The 22,174-nt window shown below is 36.0% G+C and overlaps 2 protein-coding genes across 3 annotated transcripts; one reads left to right on the forward strand and one right to left on the reverse strand.

Annotated features, from left to right (window-relative positions):
• Positions 1 to 4,644: 4,644 nt before the first annotated feature.
• On the forward strand, positions 4,645 to 10,313 carry AUG3 (HAUS augmin-like complex subunit). 2 transcript variants are annotated; one of them, XM_089623915.1, is made up of 18 exons: positions 4,645 to 4,941; positions 5,052 to 5,088; positions 5,176 to 5,279; positions 5,394 to 5,589; positions 5,726 to 5,792; positions 5,911 to 6,014; positions 6,124 to 6,208; positions 6,567 to 6,624; positions 7,328 to 7,459; positions 7,783 to 7,852; positions 8,323 to 8,380; positions 8,471 to 8,526; positions 8,664 to 8,816; positions 9,019 to 9,130; positions 9,223 to 9,364; positions 9,446 to 9,521; positions 9,725 to 9,820; positions 9,942 to 10,313. In XM_089623915.1, the coding sequence occupies exons 1-18, from the start codon at positions 4,766 to 4,768 to the stop codon at positions 10,071 to 10,073; spliced, it is 1,854 nt and encodes a 617-aa protein (XP_089480041.1). In that variant the 5' UTR covers positions 4,645 to 4,765; the 3' UTR covers positions 10,074 to 10,313. The 2 variants fall into 2 exon arrangements, with proteins under 2 accessions (XP_089480041.1, XP_089480042.1); XM_089623916.1 differs by having other exon boundaries at positions 6,570 to 6,624.
• A 7,509-nt stretch (positions 10,314 to 17,822) lies between these two features.
• On the reverse strand, positions 17,823 to 20,025 carry LOC149387854 (pathogenic type III effector avirulence factor Avr AvrRpt-cleavage: cleavage site protein). Its single transcript, XM_089624780.1, has 4 exons — positions 19,843 to 20,025; positions 19,541 to 19,747; positions 18,667 to 18,831; positions 17,823 to 18,349 (listed from the first exon to the last, which is right to left on the reverse strand). Exons 1-4 carry the CDS (start codon positions 19,846 to 19,848, stop codon positions 18,296 to 18,298), a joined length of 432 nt encoding a protein of 143 aa, XP_089480906.1. The 5' UTR covers positions 19,849 to 20,025; the 3' UTR covers positions 17,823 to 18,295.
• Between the last annotated feature and the right edge of the window lie 2,149 nt (positions 20,026 to 22,174).

A 22,174-nucleotide genomic window follows, 5' to 3' on the forward strand; every position in this document is an offset into this window, starting at 1 on the left:
CCCTATGAATGTATGGCCTGATGTGCTCATTGATAACGAGAGGCAGATTGTCGTGGTTCCAACGAATGTTGCAGATGAAGTTGACGTCGAAGATCACCCTCAAAACATGGGAGACCAAACACAAGACACACAAGACATACAAGGCATACAAAACATACCTGATCCAGAACTGCAAGCTGAAGAGCAAGTGCAAGTTGATCCCGACAGACCAAGTTGATGTTGAAGAGAAACATGAAGAGCAAGCTGAAGTAGAAGAGCAACCCGAAGAGCAAGCTGATGTTGAAGAGAAACCTGGAGAGCAAGCTAAAGTAGAAGAGCAACCCGAAGAGCACTCTGACTTAAAAGACGAAGACATTGAAAAAGAAAAGGAAGTTGAGCATGAAGAAGTGCAGCAAGACATAGGGTTTGAGTTCAGCGACGATGGCGTGCAAGTTGACGGAGACGCTGTTGATATTGGTCTGTCGGGATTGCGTGATAAAAGGAAATGTATTTTGAGCGACACATACAGTGACTATGACATCGATGCAGACATGGGTGTGGGATATGAGTCATCAGAAGAAGAAGATGCAGATATTGGGGAAACTTCAAGTCCAAATAAATTTAGAGACCTGAAGAAAAAACTCCCAAACTTCACGGAGTTTAAAGATGCAGACATGAAGAATCCAAGCTTGAAGTTGGGACTGGTTTTCAGGAGCGCAAAACTATTCAAAGATGCCATCAGAGAGTACGCAATCAGAGCCGGTAAAGATATCCACTTCAAAAAAAATGATCCACAACGTGTTCGCGCATAATGCAAAGATCCTACTTGCAAATGGACATGTTTCGCGTCATTATTGGGCAACACTGGTACGTTCATTATTAAAACGTAGCGACCTGAACATACTTGCGCCAGGGTTAACCGCAACAGGTTTGCCACGTCAAAGTGGCTATCTAAGACGTATATGCAGTAGTTCGAGGACAGTGAATCGTGGTCGGCAGCTGATTTTATGAATCAGGTCCAAAAAGACTTTGTGCTCGAGTGTTCACGTGTGAAGGCTTATCGAGCTAAGAAACTTGCTGCAGAAGTTATTGAGGGTTCTTATAAAGAACAATATTCTACGCTTTGGGACTACGGTGCTGAATTGAAACGCTCTAATCCAGGTTCCACTATTCAGTTTGAAACCGAGCCAGACTTAAGTGGTAATCCAATATTCAAAAGAATGTATGTCTGTTTCCAAGGTTACAAATATGGAGTTAGACATTGTAGACCTGTGGTTGGCCTTGATGGTTGCCACATTAAAGGTCACCACACCGGTCAGCTATTAACTGCAGTAGGTATCGATGGGAATAATGGCATTTTTCCGATAGCCTATGCAGTCGTTGAGTCCGAATGCAAGTCTTCATGGACGTGGTTTCTAAATTTGTTGAAAGAAGATATTAGTATTGTCAATGGTCATCACTGGACTTTCATATCTGATAAACAAAAAGGTCTTCAAGAGGCATTGACAGAAATGTGGGAGGAAGGATCAGTTCAAGCAGAACATAGACCAATGCTAGACATCTTCAAGGCAATTTCACTAAGGTACACAGACTTATTTGAAGTTAAAGATAAGAAATAATGAAAGGTATCCAATGCATGTAATATTGACTCAAATCATAACTATTTTTCATGTACTTTGACTCAAATCCAAAAACATGTAATATTGAGAGATACAAGAGAGAATAATTCAGATTTGTTTTTGTGCAAATAAGATAAAAAAAAACTTGACCATTCCTTATCCAGAGAGAGAGAGAGAGAGAGAGAGAATTGTCATCGAGTTATTGAAATTTCACTTCTGTTTTTAGTAGATACTCATTGAGAATTGTCTTGATGGTTTCAGGTTTTCAAAGGACAGTCGCTGAAAACCAGGATGATGGCGGCTGCGATGGCTTACTCGAGCTCTAGGTTTGAAGCATAGATGGATAGTATTAAAAGTGAAAACCAGGATGCCTATGGCTGGCTAGTTAGCAAAGGCCTTCAAAACTGGGCTAGATGTCATTTTAGGACTGGTCCTAAATGTGAGATACTTTTGAACAACCTCTGCGAAAGCTTCAATGGTACACGAGCAATACTAATGGCAAGACAAAAGCCAATCATGTCAATGCTTGAGCGTATACGAATGTATCTACTGCAGCGCTTCACAAAACAACGTCTTGCTGCTCAAAAATGGTCCGGTGAACTTGGACCACGCATTCACAAAATTCTTGAGACGAATAAGGTCCTCAGTGCAGAGAATATAGCCTATTGGGCTGGCGATTCTGAGTTTCAAGTGTCAAACATGTATGGTTCCTTCTACAGGGTCAATCTGGCAGAACGAACATGTTCATGTCGTCGTTGGGACGTATCAGGTAACTGCTTAATTGTGACAGGTACCTTAATAGCGTATTTACTTAAGAATTCTTTACTTAAATGTGTAATTTATCAATTATGGCAGGTATTCCTTGTTCGCACGCCATTAGTTGCATATGGCAGCAACATCAAGAACCACTTAACTACACATCAGATTGGTATAAAAAAGACTGCTACAAGAAGACATACATGAACAAGATCAATCCAATCAATCATGTAGATCAATGGCCAAAAACAGGATTCAATCCTATGTCAATGCCACCAAATAGATCTAAGCCTGGCAGACCCAAGAAATTAAGACGTGTTGAACACGACGAGGTCGTTCCTCTTAGAGGCACAAAATTGACTCGGAAGTATGTTACCACAACATGCTCAAACTGTGGTAAACAGGGACACAACAAGACAACATGCTTTAGAAGAGAGCAAGAACAAAAGGTTTATTTTCATGAAGTTATTTATTTTCATAGGTTTTTAAATTGTACCAAATAATATGAAGTTATTTATCTTCATAGGTTTTGAAATTGTAACTCTTACAGAGACATGAAAGAGCAAACACAAGACGTACAAGGCAAGGAGCTACACAACCGACGCAGTCAACTCAGACGAGTCAAGGTCAAGGAGCCAAAGAACCGACACAGTCTACTCAGACGAGTCGAGGTCAAGGAGCCACAGAACCGACACAGTCTACTCAGACGAGTCAAGTTCAACAACCGATGCTTAGGGTAAAGAACCAATGATCATCTCTTTTCATTTTCTTACATGTATCTGATTCATGTGTTTTATACATTATTTACAGCGAAGCCCTCGATTCCGACTTCACACCTGCATTAAAGGAGGACAAATGGAGCCCCGCGGTTTATTCAGGGATTAGAACGACGTGTTATTTTGTAGTCTTTTTGGTTAGGGTTATTTAAGCACAAGTGTAATCCTATAAACTTTGTTCTGAATTTATGTAGGTGTATTGTCTTTATGTGTACTTTGTAATGTGCAACTAATTTTGGGAAGCATTTTCACCTGCATTTTAAACATGTTTCAAGGCTGTTTTGGCCTGTATTTTGAAGTTGTTAATAGAAGTCTCTTATGCTTTATCAATCTTCTATCTACACTTTTATGCTTTGAATTCTTTTATTAATTATTACAGCTTTGTGCAACTTTTTTTGTATAGAAATAAAGTCCTTCATGAAACATGGAAACATGGTAACTTGATTACTTACTCAATCTGCCAGTGCAACATTACAGAATTCAAAATAAGTTGTTACAAAACAAGGAAATTAGCCATACTAAAACAGACTCCAAAAAAGACACAACAGGACTTCAATTTACACTCAGTAGCTATCAATTTACTTGAACAAAATCACTACCACAAGCAAAACGATGAGAACAAGTAACAACTTCAATTTTTTACATTCATTAGCTATCAATTTTATTACAACACTAGTCTCAACATCTGAATATTGACCATTTTCTCCATAATCTTCAGAGCCTTCAATCGACAAAGACTCGGTATCGTTTTCAAGTCTGTTGATTTTCTTCAACAACACAGGGATGATTTGCTTCGATCGTGAACACATTGGAGGATCCAACCATTCAAAAAACACACATTTCAGGTTCTTATTCTGCAAAAACAATAAACCAACGATTTAGAAAGAAATTAACAACCTTAATGGCAGATAAAAATCCACAATCACAAACCTTATACAGAGGACATCCAAAAAATCGCCGTCCGGGATTATCTTTTGTCCACGACGTCCATTCGACACTACTCCGACCACAAAAACATCTTCGCTGTCGCATGTCATCATTGACAGGTGATTTTTTGCGACTTGGGCTGCTGCTGTGAGTATCCATCACGAGTCGGACACTAAGACACGATTTGGGTAATCGATTCAAAGGCAAAGCTATTTCGAGCGGAGGATCGATCGGACAGCTCTCTGGGTAATCGATTCAAACCAAACCCTAGAGTTCTGAAAACGATTTAGGAATGACGAACGATATTCTTAGAATTTTCTTATCCCTATTTTCAAACCAATTTCGACATTCACACGAGTATTAGACTAAAATAAGGGTAAAAACGTAAAATGAATATCACGTGATCAAAACGTGATGACTTGACTGAAGTTTGGGAGTTAAAATACACGGAAGACCCAAAACTATTACAAACTGTGATATTGAGGAGTAACACAGTCGATTTTATATTACAGGTAGTGTATTCTCGTCACCACCGTAGTTTATGGGGCAATTCTGTCTTTTATTAAAAAATTATATACTTTGTCCCTCTTTTTTTTTTTTTTTTTGTTTGCCCAGCCGGCGCCAAAAGACGCCCAAACAATCCCGGTAGAATATTTTGAATCCAAAGAAGAAAACGAAGAGGAATTGCTCAGATCGGGAAAAAAAAATATGAGCGGAGCGAGACTGTGCTCGGTCGTGTCGGAGCTAGGGTACGAAGGCGCGGATTCACTGGACCCTGACAGCTTCGAATGGCCTTTCCAGTACGACGACGCTCGTCCCATCCTCGATTGGATCTGCTCGAGCCTACGTCCCTCCAACGTCCTGTCTCTCTCCGACCTCTCTCAGTTACTCTCTCTCTCTCTCTCTCTATATATATATGTATATATGTGTAATGTGTGTGTGTTTTCTTTCGAAATTCGAACGGACGGTGATTCTCGAGTGTTTGTGTCGTTAGGTACGAGCAATTCCTCCAAGATGGAAAGCTTCTTGAGGTAAACCGAAACAATAATCTCAAAGTTCGGTCTCCGATCTTTTGGTACGCAAGTTGAATACATTTTTTTTTTTTTTTTTTTTATCAGGGAGAAGATTTGGACTTCGCTTACGACAGCATTTCGGCGTTTGCCTCCCGGAGAGACAACCAGGAGGCAGTTTTCGGCGCCGAAGAAAGCCTGAAAGACATTCGGTAATCTCTCAACTACACTTGTCTCAAAGTGCATTATCGCATTGGTGAAGAAGTTGTATGGTTAAAAGGGAATTTTCAGAGATTTTGTCCTTTGTTTGTTGTTTGGAAATTCAGAGATGCGACTTCGGCGTACAGAGCCGAAGCTTCAGAGCTTCAGAGACAGCTCAGGAAGCTTCAGTCTCAGTTCGACATGCTGTCTGGTCAGGCATCGACTTTGATTCAAGGAAGGCGAGCGAGGGTCGCGGCCACGTCGACTGTCAGCGGCCACCTCACCGCTGTTGACGATAGCCTCTCTGCTAGAAATTTACAGGTGTCTTTGAGTGAAAACAGTCCATTGTCCCGAAAGGATTTTGGTTCTTTTAGCCAGTAGATAGGTTTACTTGTTTCCATTTTTTTCTAGATAGATGATATCTAAGTTTTTCTATGTTTGTTTTGTTGTGATGTAGATGAACACGGTTCTTGGGAAGATTGCGTCTACATCACAAGAGTTGGCTCACTATCATTCAGGGGATGGTACTTTTATTTATTTATTTAAAAGCTAAAAAAGCATTCATAATATTAGATTGACTAGCTTCTTACTATGCTACAGTGGAATGATGCTTGTTGAAATTTTTATTATTTAACTTTTCAGAAGATGACATCTACTTAGCTTACTCCGACTTTCATCATTACTTGGTCGGAGATTCAATGTGTATCAAGGATCTAAATCAGTGGTTCTCTAAGCAGTTGGACACGGTATGCAAGCATGAAATCAAATTTCAATACTCCGAGTAATGAACGTGTTTGTTTTCTTGACTTCATCGAAGTGCTAAATTTGTGTTTTCTTAAATATATTTATTATCAGGGTCCATTCCGGCTAGTTGCTGAGGAGGGAAAATCTAAATGTTCATGGGTTAATCTTGATGATATCTCAAATATCATTATACGAGGTGATTTTTTCAACCCCTTCTCCCCTTTCTCTTTCTACAAGCTCATTGGTATTGTGTTTTTTGTTCCTTATCCATGGATTTGATTGTCCTACAAATTCCATTCTACAAACTTGTGTAAGCATGTATAAATAAACATCTTTGCACTTCTTTTGTAGCTTATTCCTCTATCTGTCTCTTGACGAACATTTTTTTTTCTGCTTCTCTCTGTTGCATAACATCTTTACGCTTTATTTTTATTTTGGAATGCTTTTATTCCAGAAATTGTTGGGAAAACAATCACATGCTGCAAATTTGTACCTTCTATTTGTTGGGTCTATCCCACTTACTTTCCTTCCCCAATTGGTCTGTTTTTTTTCAGCAGATCTAGAAACATCCCATCATCAACGTGTATCGGAACTGCAACGCCTTCGATCAATGTATGTTTTCCTGTCCTGTTGAATTTACTACTTGCGTGTGTGAAGTTATTTACCACTATATGGCACATTGGAGCGGCATGGATTTTTTTTTTTTTTTTTTTGGGTTGAGGTCGGGAATGAAGACCGACACTACCTCAACTAAGCAACAGGGCTATTTGTGTGCGACACCGCATCAAAGCATCTTCAATTGCACTTTTTTTATATGTATTTTGTTTTGTTTATGCACCTCGTGAACAAGGTGTAGTTTCGAGAGGGGAGTAATTTTAGACACCTTGTAGGATTAGAATGGGTATTAGATTCCTTGTAGAATTAGGAAATGATAAGTTAATAATTTCAATTAACTAATCATGCTGTAGTATAAACATAAGTCAATAGATTTGTCATTATTGTTTGTGATATGAGTAATTCGTTTTAGCAGTAAGACAGGTGCTGTTCTTGAACATCACAACAATTATCCCGGGTCCTATTTGATTTTTTTTTCCAACTTTTTGGCACTTCATGATGTTAGTTTGAGCTAACTGACTTAATCTTTGAGTGTCTCGTAATATAGAATTTATATTTATTATAGAAACTCGAATTGAAGAAAGGTGCCATGTGCATTTTTCTTTTCTTTTCTTGTGAATGGTGCATGCTTTTGTAATATAAAGAAAAAAAAGATTATGTGTTATTGGTTTAGCAAATAATTAATTTTACATGAATGAAGCTTCGGCACAAGTGAGAGACAATGGGTTGAAGCCCAAGTTGAGAATGCTAAACAACAAGCTACTTTAATGGCACTCAAGTCTCAAGTAACTTCAGATGAAGCACACATTCACCTTGATCTTCATACTCTCAGGTACAAGCTTCATATTTTACTGAGAAAAAAAAAACACATCTTCATAAAATCTTTCATCATATCTTCATCAGATAGATGGTACCAACCCCTATCATCTTCCAATCCAAAAGATAAAATGCATGAAAAAAAATGCCAGGCTGTTTTCAGATAAGTTGTGTTCAAAATGAAGTGTGAGGATGCTAGAATGGATATCTTAACGCTAACATAGCATTGTTTGGTAGTACAGGTAGCCCTGTTCGGTAGACAATGCCTGTTCTACCCTTTCTTTCAGTTCAACGTTATTGCACATTACTATCTGTATTAAATTGTGTGCGTTTGTGCAGGAGAAAACACTCAGAGTTGGTAGGAGAATTATCAAATTTTTATCACAAGGAACAGAAATTACTGTCTGAGGTTTGTACTTCTAGCAAATCCTTTCATTACAGCCAGTGAGCGTTTGCCTGGATTTGACTAACTTATGTGTTTTTTTGTCTTGATATGGTTGGATAAAGCTAATCAACTCTAATTATATGAAGAAGCTAAATCAGTTTTTTGGTTACCCTCTGTGTTTCGATAACTGTAGCTTGAGCATTTTTGTACTACTTCATGAGCATTATCCATCTTAAGAGATAACTAGGATTATGTTTTTTTTTTTTTGTAAGTTTCTAGTAATTATTATTTTGCAATACGTAATCTTTAGTGTCTGTAACCCAATCTTAGCTAATTTTTTTGCCTTGATTCAACCTACTTTCTTCTTTCTTTTCCTTTTGCTCGCTTTTCTATAGTATGATTTTATTGTTCTTCATGGGCAGGAAGAATTTTATTTATCTGTATCCTATTAATGTTACCATATATGTTTGTCCTAATTGATATACTTTTTGAAGACTATTCCGGATCTTTGTTGGGAGCTAGCTCAACTCCAAGACACTTACATCTTACAAGGTATTGTTGTTTAATAGCTTTCTCTTTACAGAATAGCACTATGATTTCAATTTGGCTAACTACATATTTACAAACTAAATACATGTTTAGGTGATTATGACTTGAAGGTTATGCGCCAAGAGTACTATATCAACCGGCAGAAAGCGGTACTATTTGTTGAACAGATTGTTGCCTTTTTATTACTATCCTATTATCTCTATTAATTTGATTAAGGGTTCATGTTTACCTTACCATTCTTACTAATTTCCGTCTAAAGCGTGACACCTTTTATCCTTTTTGTCAGTTCATAAACCATCTTGTCAATCAGCTTGCAAGACATCAGTTCTTAAAGATAGCTTGCCAGTTGGAGAAGAAGAGCATGCTTGGAGCGTATTCTTTGCTTAAGGTTATCGAGTCGGAGCTTCAATCCTATCTGTCGGCTACGAAAGGCCGCGTGGTAATTCATTTTCATGCAGTCTTTCTTTGTTACTCTGTCTTGTTTGCTTTGTAACTGTGTCTATTCATGATTAATCTTCATTTATCTTCTGCTGTATTTTGTATTTCTTTCTGTCGATGTTTCTCTCCAAAGCATATTCTTATTTCGAAATTTTCTTTATTTATTTGTATTTATATGCGAGGACGTTGTAAAAATCTTATAGGGTCGTTGCATGGCACTTATACAAGCTGCATCTGATGGTCAAGAACAAGGCGGAGTTGACGATCAAGACCACTTTATGCATGGTGTTCGAGATCTCCTAAGCTTACATTCAAGTACGTAGTACCAGCGTCAATTACCATTATTTTAAACCAAATCCGCAATAAAAATCTAGATTTCAATTATTTTAAACCATTTTTTTTCCTAGATGTTCAAGCTGGATTATCAACATACGTCTCGGCTCCAGGAATTGTTCAGCAGATTTCCAGTCTGCAGTCTGATTTAATGACCCTTCAATCTGACCTCGAGAATTCTCTTCCTGAGGATAGAAGTAGATGCATTAACGAGCTGTAAGTTATCTGACCCGTAAACAATAGCGTGGTAATAATCGTGTTTCGGAAATTATTTTAAAACTGGCTTTGTTTTCTCAGGTGCATTTTAATTCAAAGTTTGCAGCAATTACTTTTTGCTTCTTCAACCACCGCGCAGCCGATCCTGACGCCTCGGGTATAAACATTATTCAATTAACACCTTGGATTTTTTTTATTTCATTTTATTATTTTACTTGTCTAAAATGCACAGAAAATTGTTCAAATAACTGTGGAGATGGTTCAGCGTATTAGTATACTGGATCATTAAGGCCATTTAATCAGCGCCAAACCAATGTTGTCCTCATTTTGATACGATATTTGTTTACTGATTCTCCATAGCCATTGATGAAAGAACTGGACGAAATGGAAAAGATAAACGCAAAACTCTCCGCGGCGGTCGAAGAGGTGACACTTGAGCACTGCAAGAAGAACGAGGTAATAAAATCCATCGCGTTCATTACATCTTTTAGGCCACGTGGTATAATTACTCTTACAAACAAAGAATAGAACATTATATTGCACCGAGATAATCATTTTTTTGTCCCTTCTGGTGCAGATCGTAAAACACCATTCTCAAGAAGTCTCGCTTCAGCGACGGGTTTTCGTAGATTTCTTTTGCAATCCGGAACGGCTGAGAAGTCAAGTCAGAGAGCTAACTGCGAGAGTCAGAGCGATGCAAGTTTCCTAAACTATACGACCGTCTATTTTTTATTTTTATTTTTATTTTTTATTTATTTTGCTGAACCATTTCATTATGTAAAGCCAAAAAAAGGGAAGAAAAAAAAAAGAAGAAAGACAACTTGTCTGCTTATTAACCCTCAGCGTGTGTATATGTATCTATGCATTCTAGATAAACTATCAACGTCGATTGATTATGTTGTGATAATAACTTTAGAAAAACGAAATGTTGACAAGAAATTTAATGTAATGAATGCCAAGTAAAAAAGAAAAGTATGTGCTTTGACTGTTAGTATACATAGTGGGAAAAAGATCAAGCCGGGCTAGTCAATGATAGGTAGCGTATTGGATGATTTGTATTTTGTTGCATAAAACAGAACTTGATATTATTGCACCGAATATAAGATGCTTCTACCAAAAAAAAAACACGGAATTAAGAAAGACTTATTTGTATTCACAAATGTAAACCCCCTAATTTAAAAAAAAAAAAAAAAAAAAAAAAAAAAAGTGATTATGATTATCACTTGACTTGCTCAAACTTGGATGAGGCCATTGTGAGCGGTACTTTGTTGTCACAAGCGGTCTTTCCAAACCTAGAAATAACGCCGAGGCTCCCAGAAGACACTGTACGGACACTCTCACAATCCATGCTCTTATTATTGTCGTCTTTTCCCTGCTCGTGATTTCCGAGTGAAAACGATGGCCGCTTTTGTGAAGAGCTCGTTCGGTGAAATCTACATCTGAACGACCCAACGTGTGTTGTCGGAGAGCATAGGCATGCTTTTTTAGTATTATTGTTGTTGTCGCTTTTTGATGAACTTTCTTCTTTGTTGGTGCTTTTTTCCAGTGCTTTCCTTGCGATCTTGTTCTGTATTATTGACCTCGTCGATGCGTCTCCTTCTTTGCTTGCCTTGTGCTTCTCTTCATGCCTGTATACATGTATTGTATATATATAAGGCTAGAAATCAGCAGGAGCTGAAAATAATAATTATTATTATTAATTATCTCTTCGAGAACATATGTTGTTCATCGATCTTCAAGTCCGATAATATTAAAAAATCAAATTCAGAATATTCAGTCTTTACCGTAAGAAGTCACTCTTGTGAAGGTTCTTTATCTCCGGAAAAATCATTCTTCGAGTGGATTTCAGATTCGGGTTTTTCGGAATTTACAGGATCTGTGTAAATAGAATTAAATATTTAGAGGATTAGGAAACGAACTATGTATAGATAAGCTATTGATTCTGGAAGATGTACACTCTCTTCATCAGAACTGACAAAACAGAAATATAAACTATAGAACAGAATATGAACTATATTACGAAGATGTGATGTGTTTGTTTGTGCGTGTGAGAGAGACGGAGAGAGAGTATTATATATTAAGACAGACAAACAAATCGGTCAGTGATTTGATTAGAGGAGATATTTTCTATGTTTGTTAAACTTAAATGAGATGAATTTCTAATATTATTAGGCGTCACAAACTGACTAGGAAAAAAGTAAAAAAAAAAAAAAAGAGAGTGAAGTTCGGGCGTGTTAAAACGCACCACGTACGTGCATGCAACGCCTTGGGACGCAACACTTGTAATCATTTGGAAAATGCTTTTTAATTTTATAAAGCAAAACGAAAAAGAATCACAAACTGCTTATATAGCGAGTCGCATCGCATGTGAGAGGTAGCGGGTCAAATGATACAGAAGTATTATTAATTGTGATATAATTAATTAAGTCATTTACTATTTCTACGACCACAACTGATTACCACGGTCAAGATGTAAGATGGTTAAGATCCTATTTTTTTTAAACTGGTATTTATATCTGAAATTTATATAAAAATTTATTTTTTATTCTTATTACAAAACTAAATATCACTTATTACAAATTTCGTCTGACTAAGACCTCTGGCACTACGTTAAGCCGGTTCTGGATTAATCTCTAGTGACAAAAGCTAAACAGGATGGACAAATTTGAAAGAAAAAAAAATCAGGTGTAAGTTAGAAAAAAAACAGAAAGATATATTGGTAAAAAATGGATATAATACCGAAGGCAAAAATGGACAAAAATAAAATCAAAATTCCTAGAACAATTAATACGACTTAATATATTGGTCATTTTCTATATATGTTATCAGTTGACTAGTGAGAAAACTTAATTGAAAATCATAATAAAAGAAAAAAAGGTACATTCACGCAAATCTACCACTCTTTAAAAAAAAAAAAAAAAAAAAAAAAAAAAAAAAAAAAAAAAAAAAAACTGCTACCACTCTTCCTCGCATAAAATCCTGTGGTTTAGTATGTACTATGTAGTTTTGAAAGTCGTAGAGCGTTTTTGTCAGGAAAAATTGATAAGTTCTCGCAAGAAACAATATACTCAATGTTGATTATATTTTTTTTCTAGCTCCTAAACGAATGAAAACAGCTTCGATTGGGTATGTTTTATTCTGTCACTTTTGATAGCTCCTTTCACACGCTCTGTGGATTAATTTAAGTGTTCTATATCAAGCCTAATTAAATTTACATAATTATGTTAACATTTAATCTTTATTTGTCAAAACTCTTTTTATGAATCAAAAAACACGTTGCAATCAAAATTTTATAAAGTGAGATCGTAGCTAAATCAGTATTATTAGGATGTTTATTAGTCCGCCTTTTCACAACCTACCTAGAAACTATGCACATAAAAATTTAAAATATTTTTTTAAATAGATATGTAAGCATTTTGTTTCAATTAGATAAATTAATTAGTTAGATTGTTATTAAAACCCCATAACGAAACTCTCGATATTATCATAATTATATTTACTCGCGTTCTTGACGAGAAGAGTGTATATCACATTTATACCATTTGAGTTACATATAAGTCCTATGTAACAATTGATTATCAATTAAACTCTAAGGTGAAAAATTGACTCTCTATCAAGAGTTGGATTTCGTATTTGTGAGTCCCTTTTCCGCACAAATCATATTTTTTAATTCCCAAAACATCAATATATCTAAGCGTATTATTGAGTTTTAATTGTCCTGGTTGTAACGATTAGATCTACAAGATTCATTTCCTAGCTAGATATATTAATTTTATTATATAAATCCATGAGGTGAATATAAGCAACCTTTTACAACTTAGTTTCACTATGTTTAGATTTAGGTTCTTTTATGATATTTTAATCTTGAACTAAAATCAACTTACTAGTATCACGTCATGATTAATTTCTAGTAGTGCAGTATTATAAAATAAAAAAAAATAAAAATCTAGTAGTGCAGGGGCACAAGATCCACTTGGAGACCTGATACCGCTTAAGCTCTTATCAATTTGTTGTCAAAGCCCATTAATCCGTTTTACGTATTCAATAATTATATCAATATTCATAATCTAGTGAATTCAAAGCCTTATTCCTTCTGAACAAGAGGCCTCGTTGCCGTCTCCAAGAAGATGGACTATCCAAAGAGCTTCCTCGACATCATTTTGATTCCTCATTAAAGGAAATCATTGTGAAGCGCTTTGGCTCCTCGATTGTAATATACTATAAATGCAATAAAAAAAAATTTTATACGAATGTCATAAATATAGTCTAACCCTTTGAATGTCAACAATAGTATGCATGATGCCTAAGTCTCGGACAAGGCAAGTAAGCTCCACGAGAGATAATTGGTACGCTTTTCAATAACAATTAATTGAGTAACTAAGCCACAAAAATTTAAAGATCTGTTAAATAACATCTTTTGTAAATTTTAATTAGATAACCATTATGATGATGTGATATTGTTTGGACGTTTTTAGCATCCATTTATGTCTTTAAAGTCTGGTGGTTATTTACAATTATTAACGAATATTTACAATTATTAATGTATTTTTGGTTTTATTAATAAAATATTGTGGCTACATGGCAAAATTTGAGTTTTCATATGGTTATATATCTAGAGAGCTCTTTTAGTAACTTGAGTAAGAGACTGCTTTGATTTGGCTAAACTTCATAAACCCTCAGTTTTCAAATTGTGCACCTAAATTTTATCGGATTTCATCCAACTCCGAAACAATACTTGCCAAATTTTATTCGACAACAAAATTAAACAAAAAAAATGACTTATAAATAGCTCGCAAAAAAAAAAAAAAAAAAAAAAAGTGAGTGCTTTACGAGACATTTTATCCCTTGCTTCATTCGTAGCCTTTTATTACTTTTCTTTTTGTATATTACTCATTACTCGTAACTCATTTACATTTGTAGCTCCATTAAAAAAAAGGTAAAAAGACATCTTTGCCCCCTGAATTGTGGCGGTCATGAGAATTCACTCCTCGTACTTTAAAGTTTTTTTTTTCAGTTTAGTCTTTCCGTTAATTTTTTTGAAAAAACGCCAGTTAAATAACCACGTGGCTCTCATGTGACACTCAAAATAAGGGTATTTTGATTAAATCCAATATTATCTTTCCAACAAAAAAAAAACAAACTATCAGATTAATCCCCCTCCCTTCACCACCAAAACAAACTCGACAAAACTATGTCACGTTTATCCAGTTTCCTCTCTTTATCTCTACAAATTCAACTTTGTTTATGTTCATCTGAGAATCAAATTGAGGGAGAGAGAGATTTCATGGCATCATCGACCACCGTCAGCACCGCAGTGAACATTGACCGAAACAGAGACAGATCAAGGAAGAAGAAGAACCAATTCCAATAGCACACACAAATCTCATATTCTTCTTCAAATTCGTCTTCGAATTAGAAATCTCAGCCTTCTCCAAAACAGCCGAGGAGCCCGCTATGCTGCCGATAGAGGACTAGCCGCCACCTCGTCGAGAATGTCTATAGTGTCCCCTCTCTCTCCTAATAATCAAACTGGGCGAGATTGGGTTCAATGACTAGCGAAAAATGAAACTCTATCTCAAATGAAAATTTCACGCAACAACATCGGGCGACGGTGAGGCAGCCGCGAGTAAAGAAAGTCATGGAGATGACAACAAGGGTTTCAAATCTCACCGAAACGCAAAGAAGACCAACGCGAACAAGGCGAACTTAGATCGATTATGAGTTTTTACTAAACCAGTTCAATTAGAAGTTTTTATATCCAGCTTTTTCATTTCTTGATTTCGTTGTTTTTTACAAGGGTTTCAAATCTCACCGAAACGCAAAGAAGACCAACGCGAACAAGGCGAACTTAGATCGATTATGAGTTTTTACTAGACCAGTTCAATTAGAAGTTTTTATATCCAGCTTTTTCATTTCTTGATTTCGTTGTTTTTTACAAGGGTTTCAAATCTCACCGAAACGCAAAGAAGACCAACGCGAACAAGGCGAACTTAGATCGATTATGAGTTTTTACTAGACCAGTTCAATTAGAAGTTTTTATATCCAGCTTTTTCATTTCTTGATTTCGTTGTTTTTTATATTTAATTTTGAAAAAAAATATATTCTCTAAAATTGTTTAGAATGCTTTGATGTATAAGATATTTTTTTCTGGTTTTTGAACGACTCCGAACGGTCACCATATTTTTCGGTGTTCCATATAGTTTTCAGACAAGTTGCAAAAAGAGAGAGAGAGAGAGAGAGCTTTTTTCAAATTTTTATTTGTAAATTTAAACATTTTAAAATCAATAAAACAAAAAAATGGTAAGGACATTTACGAAATTTCCTCTCTTTACTTATCACGAGTATGTCATATTCAACTAGGATTCATACTCAAAATATACGAAAGGGCCAAAATGTTATAAAAATTGATATTAAAAGATAAATAATCGATTTTATAGTACGAGTAGTGTATTCTCGTGACCACCCCAATTCAAGGGGGCAAAATGTATTTTTTCCTTAAAAAAAAAATATCCACCATTCTTGCAATACTATTTATTGTGATGCTGTAAATGAGACTGAATTGTGTTATTATTTGATTTAAAAATAGGTAAAGAAGCAAAGTTATTACTTCCTTTTTATTCTCTTTCGTATATCTTCTTTTGTCGTTTTTTTTTTCTTGTTTGGTGGAAGAAAATTTATTCCCATCGCTACTACACTCATTAGACCCACCCACTTTCACTTTATGCAAAGGACTTGCAAATTACAAAAAAAGTTGTTCTTAGACCCACCCACCTTATTCATTGTAATGTACAACACAAGCATAACTCCTTAAATAAATTAAATCAACCTGACCTAAAACTTAAAGTACTTAACCCATTTCCAACCAATTTTTCATATATTGCGTGCGTGTCTATTTTCTGTATGACTTTTTTTTTTTTTTTTTTTACTGGAAAAGAATATTAAAAAAAGAAAAAGAATATTCAAAATGAAACTACATGGGCATATCCACATAACAACACGTCATTAGAATTTAAAGGAAAACCCTCTTCCTTTTTCTATATTTATAATTTTTTTTCACACGACTTAAATAAAAAAATACTCTAACCCATTTAAAACGTTAAAATTGCTAAATAACTAACGTTTCAATATTTTTTATTTAAATAACCAATTATGATGATGTGGCAATTAAATCAAATATTTACTTCCGATTTTTCCCTTTTATTTCTATTCTCGAAATACAAAATTAATTAATGAAAAATCAAATCTCTATATACACGCCCTCTCTCTCTCTCTCTCTCTCTCTCTCTCTCTCTCTCTCTCTCTCTCTCTCTCTCTCTCTCTCTCTCTCTCTCGCACACACATGATTTCATATCTCAAATCAAATTCCTTGTTCGATGGAAGAGTCGGAGAAGAGTGGTGGAGGAGCTTCGGTCAATGGAGAGAGATCCACGACCAGCAGCGAGGTTGTGACGGCGGGTAGGACCGCCGATTGACTGAGAGAATTGGTAGTGAATAGAGCTAATCCAAAGCACCGGCAAGGCTGCGAGGATCGCTATGACGACTTACCTGATCCACCACTCGTGAAGAGAGAACCATCAAGAGACACACGGCGGATGAGAGGCGCACCACATCAGGAGAGAGAATCGTGATTCTCTTCAGAGGCGCGTTGTCGTTCATCTTGGAAGAGCTTGATCGTTAAACATTCACCCGAAGTAGTGTGATCATATCTGCCATTGATCGGGCGAGCACTCAAGCGGGCGGCGTAACTAAGAGCCGCAAGGAAGGGGGACGAACTTCGTTGAGATAATGGTGCGATTTCAGCCTCCGAAACGGATGAAGAGGAGGAGAAATTCGTGTTAATCCGTGGTAGGACGTTCAGTGTTAATTTGTTAATTAGTGTTACTTCATTCAGTATTAATTCGGTCGGTGTATTTATGTTTATATCAATATATATGAAGTTTTTATGTGTGTCATCTAACAAGTTTACATATAATTTTTTTTTTTTCTGAACAAGGTTTGAAGAATTCAAAGGTAATTTTTTTTTTCTTTTTTTTTCCATTTGATTTCACATTGAATAGACTTGCCGTGTATATATGGGTATGCGAAAGCTGGTTGATTTTAAATTTTTTCGTTTATTTAATTCAATATCTTGTCTATTTAATGAAAAGTATAATAGTCTGATCAGGTGGATTAATGTAATTTATTGACTATTTCAAAAAATAATTCTAAAGTGCTAAAATTAAGTTTATGATTGGCTACTCAAGTTCTTTAATTTACAATCCAAACATAACTCCTTATATAAATAAATAAATAAATAATCTTGCCTAAAACTCAAAAGTTCTTAACCACAGTTAATTTCCAACCAATTTTTTTTTTTTTTATCAGTGCATTTTTTTTCTTTAGGAATTGAAAAAGAAAAGAATATTCAAACGAAACCATCAACATGCATGTAATATTTTTTTTTTGGGCACAAGACATGTAATTGGAATTCAAAGGAAAAGAACCCTTTCCTTTTATATATAAATATATATATTTTATCACTAAAGACTTTTACATCAAAGCACTGTCTCTCTACTCCATTGTCGCATGAAAAGATCTTAAGGACACAATACACCAAAACCACCAAACCAATAGAAACACAGATTTATCATATATGCTCCGAGTACAAAAGCTTGACTAAACTTGTCAGACCCTCTATCTATTCTCACCTCTCACTCAATAAACCAAAAACTCGATATATAATAAAATTGACGTGAGATAGAAGAACTATTTCAAGTTTTTTTTTTTTTTTGGGGGACCACCAAGCCGCATGGAGCGCATATTTCATTCATACACATTAAAAACATCACATGTAATATAAATATACTCTTTATTATACTTATGTACTTACGTAGCCCCCTATAAATGATATTACTACATTAACTTGTAGTAATCATATAATAATAATCTTCATCACGCGATACAAGTTGGCGACAAGCAGCTTGAAAAGAAGTTCAGCCCTCTCTTCTGTCCAAACAAAACAAAAAAAAAATAATGACTAATGATTACACGCGTCAAATCACAAACATTTTTACAAATTTTTTCTTAATATTTAATAGTAAGCGCTTAATAAATAATCCTTAATTGCTTGATACTTTTTAAAACAGTGATGAAATCTAGGCAAAAACCAGTCAATTAAACCGTTACGAGACAAACATGCACGTATTTCGACTTGAACATGTGACCTCCATTAGGTCAAAGTCAGCGTTACAGATTTCATTAAATCGTATTTGTTTTGTTGATACTTAATATTTTTTTTTTTATAAACGAAAATCTAAACGTACCTTTTTGTGTTTGACAAAGAGAAGCTCAGGAGAGATCTTGTAGAGATCTTCATCAACAGGTTTTGGTGTCGGTCTATGCATTGAAGAAGGTTCCTTCAATTCCGTGACCCAGTTTTGATGATGTTTACCTTCCTTCCCATTATCACACTCGTCACGCACTTTTGTCTGTATATATATATATACACCATCAATTATATATGATCCTCAGCTAAAACAAATATTCATCTCAATCAATCCTATAAGCTTCTCTTCAAAATTTCCAGTCACGTGAAAACAAAAACAAAAACTCTTAAAAAACTAAGGCATACTTATTAGGTCACTTTCCCTATTTCTGCTTTTACCCTTTCCTCTTCCTGGCTTTCTTCACTATTTTTAGGGTAGCCTTTTCTTTTGTTTTCCTTTTTCTTTTACTCTTCTTTCTTTCCTCTGCTTTTTACACTGTTTGACTCACTGGCCAAGCAATCGCTAAAAATGAAATGAATATTATTATTTTCAATTTCTTAAATAAATAAATAAAAAAAGCTTAACCATACGACAAGGAGATCTACGTAAACATGTGCAATTGAATATATATTACCATTATCCAGCCATTAAGCTAAAAAAACGCACTGGATTCATAAAACAAAAACAAAAAGGAAAAAAAAGCACTTTTCCATTTCTCGATGGATCTTTTTTCTTCGGTGCAAAAATAAAAATAAATATCATTAGTTTTTTCAGTCTCATATCCGGATTCCATCACTAGCAATTATCTTAATTATTGAGACGACGAGCTGATTAAATTAGTGCTATATATATATATATATATATATATATATATATATATATATATGACGGGTAATAAAATTGAGTTGAAATATTAGATTTAGAGGCTTACTCTTCTGCGAGGAACGACAATCATGGCAGGTGTGACGACATTATTTTCATATAAATCACCGGTGACATACAAGTCACGTTCTTCAGAGTAACTGTAGCGAAGAAGCCCAACTTGCCTCGCTGTCTCAAAGCATTCTGTGAACGGAACGTCGTCGTTCCAATCCCAGCTCCCAAACGCCGGTACTTGATGATGACCTCTTCTATAATCCTTCATTATATTTCAAACAAACACCAAAAATAAATTAATAATATATATAAGAAGAAGAAACTGAGAAGTGAGATATTGATCAAGCTAGGACTTACTTCCATTGGAGAATTGGAAACGAGACTGAACTTGCTGAACAACTCAAAGAGAGAGGGTTTGTTTTGCTTTTTAGAACTGTTTTCTCTCTCACTCACTCGTGTCTTTTTTTTTTGTTCTTTCTTTTCTTGGTGTTTGTAACGAGCGTGGGTTTAGAGCCAATTTAAAAAGAAATGGTCTGGGATGGCAAAGAAGAGAGAGGAGATAGAGAGAGAAACACGGGTTAATTAATTTTGATTTAATTCAATAAAGTTGAGTAGGAAGGTACAGAGACTACAGAGGCTACACAGTGGGGTGGGGATTCAAAGTGAAAAATTAAATGAATATTTATAAAAAAAAAAAAAAAAATGTAAGGTTTTCTAATTTAATTTTGTCTACTTTTGAATTTCTTCTAGTGAGTGAATGGCGTTTTGGTAAATATAAAGTAAACTCGGATAACGAAGTCTCTCTAGAGAACGGAAGAAAAAACAGAGAGACAAAGAGTTGAGGTAAGGTAAGAGAGGGTTAAGAGGGTGTTTTTAACTTTTATTTACTTTACAAAATTGATATCTTTCTTTATTAGCTTTTATCAGTTCAGGAGGGGCTTTAGCTCTTTGCCTATTTTGTCGCTTGATCAGAATTGTATATTCCAAAGCGTGATTGCGATAATAAAGGTTCGTTGCTTATTTTATTTCTCGAGCCTTCCTCAAATTTCGAACCAATACCTGTTTACTAAGGTAATTTAGCTAATAAAAGTTCGTTGCTTATTTTATTTCTCGAGCCTTCCTCAAATTTCGAACCAATACCTGTTTACTTTAAGGTAATTTAGCTAGATAAATTTTATTTGGGCTTCATAATTAGAAAAATATCAAACTTAGCCTTCATAATTACAAAATATCTAAAATTGAATTTTTTTTTACCTAAAATCGAATAAAAATATCATTTCAGCGCGTTTTGGATCAAAAGTGAGCCTAAAAAAATTCAAACCGTAAATTCCTTGAATCGTGTGTGCATTAGTTGTATGCTTATTAATTAATAATTTCATATATCATATTTGTTACCATTCTTTACCCCCTTTTTTTTTTTTAAACAAACTATCTTTCACTCTTGAAGTTACCACACAAGTGAAGTAACAATGAATTTATTTAGTCAGAGCTGAGAGGTGCAAAACTAGAGTGACTCATTAAATTGGGTTTTAATGGTGGTCAGATGTCTGAGTCCTCTTAGTCAACCTAACCACTGTAACGTTCCAGCAATTGTTGAACTCTCTGTATTTCACGCATTATTATTTAATAAACTTGCTTCATCATTTTGCGGATAAAATATATATATATTGCTTCATCATTAGTTTTTTATTGCAGGGATTAAGTATACAGGCAGGTCAAATAATTCTTCTTTCGAATTTTAGCCTAATTATCTATTTATTTAATAAAATAGACAATTTGCCTCTCTCCTCCCGAAAAGTTTTTCTTCTGAAAACCCTAGCTTCTCCTTGCCGCCGCCCCTCTGGATTTCGGACGCCGTCACTGTCACGGCTCCGGTCCGGGGGGGAGGGCGATTCCTCACGGGAGTTGGCGTTGCTCTCGTGTATCTCCATCTCTCTGGTTTCTCAGCCCGCCGAGCTCACACGCCTCCACCGTTCCAGATCCGCCGGTGAGTCCTCACGCCGCCTCGTTTCTCGACCCCGGCTCTCGCCCCGCAAGATCAGCTTCTCGAACGACAGGGAAGGAAGCCACTCAACCCGAGACCCGGCGAGGTTCAGGCTCCGGATCCGAGTCGTCTTCTCGAAAAAACCGACGGGGAATCTTCTCAGGCGCGTCGCTCCGGAGACTTCTAGAACGATCAACGAGTCGAGCTCAGCCACGGTGTCGATGTTCTCGAGCACGTCACCGCAGCCGCGAAGGACCAAGATCCGGAGGTTATCCGCTCCGACGAGGAAGTCGAGATTCTTCATCCTCGGATTCGTCACAACGAGCGTCTCTCGCCGGGTCTCAGGACGTCTCTGCCATCTCGTCGACGCTGCGCGGCGGCGGGCTCCTGCTCTGCGACCGCTGACTGCGTCGGGCTCACGGAAGCGGCGGCTCTTGGCGCCTGGCTGTTTCCACCGGCGTTGGTTCTCTCTCTCGGGTGGTCCTCGCCTTCTGAGGCTTTGCGGGGAGCCTGGATTGCGTGTGGTGGCAGATCCAGCAGATCTGAGTTGGGTCTTTTTTGTGGATGGCTTCCTCGGTTTAAGCGTTTGTTTTTGTTATTTGCTTTTCCATTGTCTTGCTTATCCTTTCTTTGCTTGTAGGAAGTTTAATTGGTATTGTTATGTTATGTTTTGCTTTGGAGTCGGGGTAGCCGCATCTTTTTTTC

Source organism: Urtica dioica, chromosome 8 (genome assembly GCF_054948205.1).
Source record: "Urtica dioica subsp. dioica isolate 48M chromosome 8, U.dioica_male_clone48M_v1_H2, whole genome shotgun sequence".
Lineage (NCBI taxonomy): Eukaryota > Viridiplantae > Streptophyta > Magnoliopsida > Rosales > Urticaceae > Urtica > Urtica dioica.

What these genes read in the sequence shown, in the direction of transcription:
- LOC149387854 (XM_089624780.1), bottom strand. An exon ending in TTGTCGTTCCTCGCAGAAGA is followed by an intron (nt 18,832 to 19,540) that starts GTAAGCCTCTAA and finishes ATATATATACAG; the next exon opens with ACAAAAGTGCGTGACGAGTG. An exon ending in TCTTTGTCAAACACAAAAAG is followed by an intron (nt 18,350 to 18,666) that starts GTACGTTTAGAT and finishes TTGTTTGGACAG; the next exon opens with AAGAGAGGGCTGAACTTCTT.
- AUG3 (XM_089623915.1), top strand. Translation starts at nt 4,766, where the DNA reads ATGAGCGGAGCGAGACTGTGCTCGGTCGTGTCGGAGCTAGGGTACGAA. An exon ending in GAAAGCCTGAAAGACATTCG is followed by an intron (nt 5,280 to 5,393) that starts GTAATCTCTCAA and finishes TTGGAAATTCAG; the next exon opens with AGATGCGACTTCGGCGTACA. An exon ending in AGCACTGCAAGAAGAACGAG is followed by an intron (nt 9,821 to 9,941) that starts GTAATAAAATCC and finishes CTTCTGGTGCAG; the next exon opens with ATCGTAAAACACCATTCTCA.